The sequence below is a fragment of the Symphalangus syndactylus genome, chromosome 8 (assembly GCF_028878055.3).
Source record: "Symphalangus syndactylus isolate Jambi chromosome 8, NHGRI_mSymSyn1-v2.1_pri, whole genome shotgun sequence".
In the NCBI taxonomy this organism is placed as follows: domain Eukaryota; kingdom Metazoa; phylum Chordata; class Mammalia; order Primates; family Hylobatidae; genus Symphalangus; species Symphalangus syndactylus.
In genome coordinates this window covers 69,685,836-69,692,178 of record NC_072430.2, presented here as the reverse complement: position 1 = coordinate 69,692,178, position 6,343 = coordinate 69,685,836, and the positions used below count along the sequence as shown (strand labels likewise).

The following is a 6,343-nucleotide window of genomic DNA, read 5'->3' as shown; positions in this document are numbered from 1 at the left end:
TACCCAAAATCAAAAATCTTCCAGTTTTTAAAATTGGCTACTTGGATCTTACCTAAAATTACCAGACATGAACCTTTAGAAAATGCTCTGACAGTATTTACTGATGGTTCCAGCAATGGAAAAGCGGCTTACACAGGGCCAAAGGAGCGAGTAATCAAAACTCAATATCAATCAGCTCAGAGGGCAGAGTTGATTGCAGTCATTACAGTGTTAAAAGATTTTAATCAACCTGTTAATATTATATCAGATTCTGCCTATGTAGTACAGGCTACAAGAGATGTTGAGACAGCTCTAATTAAATATAGCATGGATGATCAGTTAAACCAGCTGTTCAATTTGTTACAACAAACTGTAAGAAAAAGGAATTTCCCATTTATATTACTCATATTCGAGCACATACTAATGTACCAGGACCTTTAACTGAAGCAAATAAAAAAGCTGACTTACTGGTATCCTCTGCATTCATAAAAGCACAAAAACTTCATGCTTTGACTCATGTAAATGCAGCAGGGTTAAAAAACAAATTTGATGTCACGTGGAAACAGGCAAAAAATATTGTACAACATTGTACCCAGTGTCAAGTACTACACCTGCCCACCCAAGAGGCAGGAGTTAACCCCAGAGGTCTGTGTCCTAACGCATTATGGCAAATGGATGTTACCCATGTACCTTCATTTGGAAAATTATCATATGTTCATGTAACAGTTGATACTTATTCACATTTCATATGGGCAACATGCCAGACAGGAGAAAGTACTTCCCATGTTAAAAAACATTTATTATCTTGTTTTGCTGTGATGGGAGTTCCAGAAAAAATTAAAACTGACAATGGACCAGGTTATTGTAGTAAAGCTTTCCAAAAATTCTTAAATCAGTGGAATATTACACATACAACAGGAATTCCTTATAATTCCCAAGGACAGGCCATAGTTGAAAGAACTAATAGAACACTCAAAACTCAGTTAATTAAACAAAAAAAAGGGGGAGACAGTAAGGAGTGTACCTCTCCTCAGATGCAGCTTAATCTAGCACTCTATACTTTAAATTTTTTAAACATTTATAGAAATCAGACTACTACTTCTGCAGAACAACATCTTACGGGTAAAAAGAACAGTCCACATGAAGGAAAACTGATTTGGTGGAAAGACAACAAAAATAGGACATGGGAGATAGGGAAGGTGATAACCTGGGGAAGAGGTTTTGCTTGTGTTTCACCAGGAGAAAATCAGCTTCCTGTTTGGATACCCACTAGACATTTAAAGTTCTACAATGAACCCATCGGAGATGCAAAGGAAAGCGCCTCCACGGAGACGGAAACACCGCAATCAGGCACCATTGACTCGCAGGATGAATCAAGTGGTGATATTAGAAAAACAGATGAAGTCACCACGCACCAAGAAGGCGGAGCTGCCAACCTGGGCACAGTTAAAGAAGCTGACACTGTTAGCTAGAAAAAGCCTAGCTAGCACAAAGGTGACACAAACCTCAGAAAAAATGCTGTTTGCAGCTTTAATGGTTGTATCAACGGTGGTAAGTCTCCCCACGCCTGCAGGAGCAGCTGCAGCTAATTATACCTACTGGGCCTATGTGCCTTTCCCGCCCTTAATTCGGGCAGTCACTTGGATGGATAATCCCATTGAAGTATATGTTAATAATAGTGTGTGGGTAGCTGGTCCCACAGATGATCGTTGCCCTGCAAAACCGGAGGAAGAAGGAATGATGATAAATATTTCCATTGGGTATCGTTATCCTCCTATATGTCTCGGGAGAGCACCAGGATGTTTAATGCCTGCTATCCAAAATTGGTTGGTAGAAGTACCTACTCTCAATCCCACCAGTAGATTTACTTATCATATGGTAAGCGGTATGTCACTCAAACCACAGGTAAACTATTTACAAGACTTCTCTTATCAAAGATCATTAATATTTAGGCCAAAAGGAAGACCTTGCCCCAAGGAGATTTCCATAAAAACAAAAGATTTAGTTTGGGAAGAATGTGTGGCCGATAGTGCCGTGATTTTACAAAACAACACATTTGGAACTGTTATAGATTGGGCACCTCGAGGTCAATTCTACCACGATTGCACAAGACAAACTCAATTCTGTCCCAATGCACTAGTGAGTCCAACTGTTGATAGTGACTTAACAAAAAATTTAGACAAACATAGGTACAAGAAATTTCAGTCTTTCTACCCTTGGAAATGGGGAGAAAAGGGAACCTCTACTCCAAGACCAAAAATAGTAAGTCCGGTTTTTGGTCCTGAACATCCAGAATTATGGAGGCTTACTGTGGCTACATACCACCTTAGAATTTGGTCTGGGAACCAAACTATAGAAACAAGAGATTATAAAACATTTTACTCTATCAACCTAAATTCCAGTCTAACAGTTCCTTTACTAAGTTGTGTAAAACCCCCTTATATGTTAGTCATAGGAAATGTAGTTATTAAACCAGACTCCCAAACTATAACATGTGAAAATTGCAGATTGTTTACTTGCATTGATTCGACTTTTGATTGGCAGCACCGTATTCTGCTTGTGAGAGCAAGAGAAGGCGTGTGGATCCCTGTGTCCATGGATCGACCATGGGAGGCCTCGCCATCCATTCATATTTTGACTGAAGTATTAAAAGGCATTTTAAATAGATCCAAAAGATTCGTTTTTACTTTAATTGCAGTGATTATGGGATTGATTGCAGTCACAGCTACAGCCGCTGTGGCAGGAGTCGCATTGCACTCTTCTGTTCAGACAGTAAGCTTTGTTGACAATTGGCAAGAGAATTCCACAAGGTTGTGGAATTCACAATCTGGTATCGATCAAAAATTGGCTAATCAAATTAATGACCTTAGACAAACTGTCATTTGGATGGGAGATAGGCTCATGAGCTTGGAACATCGTTTCCAGTTACAGTGTGACTGGAATACATCAGATTTTTGTATTACACCCCAAGTTTATAATGAGTCTAGACATCACTGGGACATGGTAAGACGTCATTTACAGGGAAGAGAAGATAATCTCACTTTAGACATTTCTAAATTAAAAGAACAAATTTTTGAAGCCTCTCAGAGTCACTTAAATGTTGTGCCTGGAGCTGAGGCGTTAGATCAAGTGGCAAAAAATCTTTATGGATTAAACCCCACGACTTGGATTCAGTCTATTGGAAACTCTACTGCAGTAAATTTTGGAATTATGTGTCTCTGTTTGATCGGTTTGTTTTTAGTGTGCCGGACCAGTCGAAGAATCCTACGCCAAAATCGAGAGAACGAACAAGCCTTCATCGCCATGGCACATTTATATAGAGGAAAAGGGAGGGAGAATGTTGCGGGAAGTCAGGGACCTTGAACTGAGGGACTGGCTGAAGCCACAGCAGAAAAGCATAAAATATGAAGATTTCATGGACATTTTATTAGTTTTCCAAACTTTATACTTTTGTAATATCTTATGTCTTTACTTTAATCTCTTAATCCCATCATCTTCTTTGTAAGCTGAGGAGGATATATGTCACCTCAGGACCCTGTGATGATTGCCTTAACTACACAAATTGTAGAGGACGTGTGTTTGAACAATACGAAAACTGGGCATCTAAAAAAAAAGAACGAGATAACAGTGGTGTTCAGGAAACAAGGGAGGTAACCTTAAACTGGCTGCCGGTGAGCCGGACGGAACAGAGCCATATCTTTTCTCCTTTTGCACACAAATAGGAGAGATATCGCTGAATTCTTTTTTTCAGCAAGGAATATCCCTGAGAAAGAGAATGAGCTCTGAGGGTAGGCCTATAAACGACCCCCTTAAAGGCGTGCCACCTTTTACGGTTGAAGCCGAAGGGATGAAATAAGCCCCGGCCTCCTGTAGTGCTCCCAGGCTTATTAGGATGAGGAAATTCCCACCTAATAAATTTTGGCCAGTCAGGTTGTCTGCTCTTAAACCCTATTTCCTGATAAAATGTTACCAATGACTATGCGTGCCCAAAAATTTCGTTGGCAATTTTAATTTCAATTTTAACACCGACCGGTGAACTCATCCTGCCTCCACTTGCTTTGTGATATTCTATTACCTTGTGAAGTATGTAATCTCTGTATCGTGATGACAATGGTAGTCTTGTTGAAAAGAAAAGGGGGAAATGTGGGGAAAAGAAAGAGAGATCAGCCTGTTACTGTGTCTATATAGAAGGAAGTAGACATAAGAGACTCCATTTAGTTCTGTATTTGAGATGATGTTAATCTGTGACCCTACCCCCAACCCTGTCCTTGCAAGAGACATGTGCTGTGATGACTTAAGGTTAAAAGGATTTTGGGCGGTGCAGAATGTGCTTTGTTAAACAAGTGCCTAAAGGCTGCTTATGGTTAAAGGTCATCACCATTCTCTTAAATCTAGAGAAAAAGAAAAACATTTGTCTTCTGCCCATCCCTGGGCGATAAAACATCTCCAGGTAAAACCCTTTGTGTGCTTTATTTACTGAGTAAGGAGATAACCGCCTTTAGGGATAAGGTGGGGCTTGCTGGAGCAATACTGCTAAAAGGTTTATAGAGATGTTCGCATCTACATCTCAAAGCACAGCACCGGTGATGGTAAAGATAATTTGTGAATAAATACTAAGAGAACTCAGAGGCCGGTGCCGGTGTGGGTCCTCTGTAAGCACAGCACCGGTCCCCTGGGCCCCGCTTTTCCTTCTCTACACTTTGTCTCTGTGTCTTATTCCTTTTCTCAAGTCTTTCGTCCCACCTAACGAGAAGCACCCACAGGTGTGGAGGGGCAGGCCACCCCTTCAAAATGGCCTACAAGTGTTCGTGTAAAAGGTAGAGCCTCATGCATTTCTCACTTAAAATGTAACGCTAGAAATGATTAAGCTTAGTAAGGAAGACATGTCAAAAGATGAGACGGGATGAAAGCTAGGCCTCTTGGACAAAACAGCCAAATTGTGAATGCAAAGGAAAAGTTCTTGAAGGACACTAATCCAGTGAGCACACCATGGTAAGAAAGTGAAACAGCATTATTGTTGGTATGGAGAGTTTAATGGTCTGGATAGAAGGCCCAACCAGCCAGAACATTCCTTTATGCCAAATCCTAATTCAAAGGAAGGCCCTGACTCTTCAGTTCTATAAAGGCTGAGAGAAGTGTGGACGCTGCAGAAGAAAAGTTTGAAGCTAGCAGAGGTTGGTTCACGAGATTTAAGGAAAGAAGCCCTCTTCATAGCATAACAGTGCAAGGTGAAGCAGGAAGTGTGATGGAGAAGCTGCAGCAAGTTACCCAGAAGATCTAGCTCAGATCACTGATGAAGGCAGCCACACTACATAATAGATTTTCAGTGTAGATGAAAGAGCCTTCTCTACTGGAGGTACATGTCATCTAGGACTTTCACGGTTAGAGAGAAGAAGTCAACGCCTGGCTTCAAAATTTCAAAAGACCGGTTGAGTCTCATGACGGGTTAATGCATCTGGCGACTTTATTGCAATGTTTGCTTTATTTCAGTAGTCTAGAACTGAACTTGCAATATTTCCAAGATGTGCCTGTAAATAGGACAGATACAGTGAGTCATTAATGGTCAAGAAACCAAGTAATCTGATGATAGTAAACTAGCCTCAAGACTGAGGAAAAATTTTCCAGAAGAATTTGGGCCCATTATTGTCCTCATTCATGCATGCAATAATAACCTGCATGCCTACTTATGCCAAGAACTATTTTAAGAGATAGAGATGCAGCAATGAACAAAACAGTCTCTGCTCTCATGGAGCTTGCATAGGGCAGAGTGGGAGCAACCAGTGAAGAAATTTGAAAATGTGTATACAAGATAGGTCAGATGGTAAGAAGTGCTTTAAAGAAGAATAAAGTAAAATTAGAGAATAGAGAGTGAGAAGGTGCCATTTTAAGTGAAATGGTCAGAAAAGATTCTTCTTATGACAGAGTAATAATTAATAATTAAGCAAAGGCCTGGATAAGAGAGGAAGTAAGCCATGCTGATTCCTGATGAGAAAGCATTCCAGGCAAAGTGGACCACACATGCAAAGGCCCTGAGGCAGAAGCACATCTGCCTGGTGTCTTTGAAGATTGCAATAATCGAGGGGAGACTGATTGGACTAGAGACCAGAGAAGTGTCAGAGGACACGATGGTTTAAGACATTCCTAGCCATGGAAGGTTTTAAGCAGATGAAAACATTATTTGCCTTATGCTTTAAAAAGACTTCCTCTGGGTCACCTGAGGTCGGGAGTTCGAGACCAACCTGGCCAACATCGCAAAACCCCATCTCTATTAAAAACACAAAAATTAGCCAGGCTTGGTGATGCATGCCTGTAGTCCCAGCTACTTGGGAGGCTGAGGCAGGAGAATCGCTTGAACCCAGGAGGT

At 40.8% G+C, this 6,343-nt stretch overlaps 1 protein-coding gene across 2 annotated transcripts; it reads left to right on the top strand.

Moving 5' to 3' along the window:
• Positions 1 to 624: 624 nt before the first annotated feature.
• Positions 625 to 3,569, top strand: LOC129487954 (endogenous retrovirus group K member 25 Env polyprotein-like). Of its 2 annotated transcripts, none has more exons than XM_055289503.2 (2): positions 625 to 1,473; positions 3,221 to 3,569. In XM_055289503.2, the coding sequence occupies exons 1-2, from the start codon at positions 1,270 to 1,272 to the stop codon at positions 3,482 to 3,484; spliced, it is 468 nt and encodes a 155-aa protein (XP_055145478.1). In that variant the 5' UTR covers positions 625 to 1,269; the 3' UTR covers positions 3,485 to 3,569. The 2 variants fall into 2 exon arrangements, with proteins under 2 accessions (XP_055145478.1, XP_055145479.1); XM_055289504.1 differs by lacking the exon at positions 3,221 to 3,569 and adding an exon at positions 2,544 to 2,692 and having other exon boundaries at positions 625 to 1,641.
• The last annotated feature ends 2,774 nt before the right edge of the window (positions 3,570 to 6,343 follow it).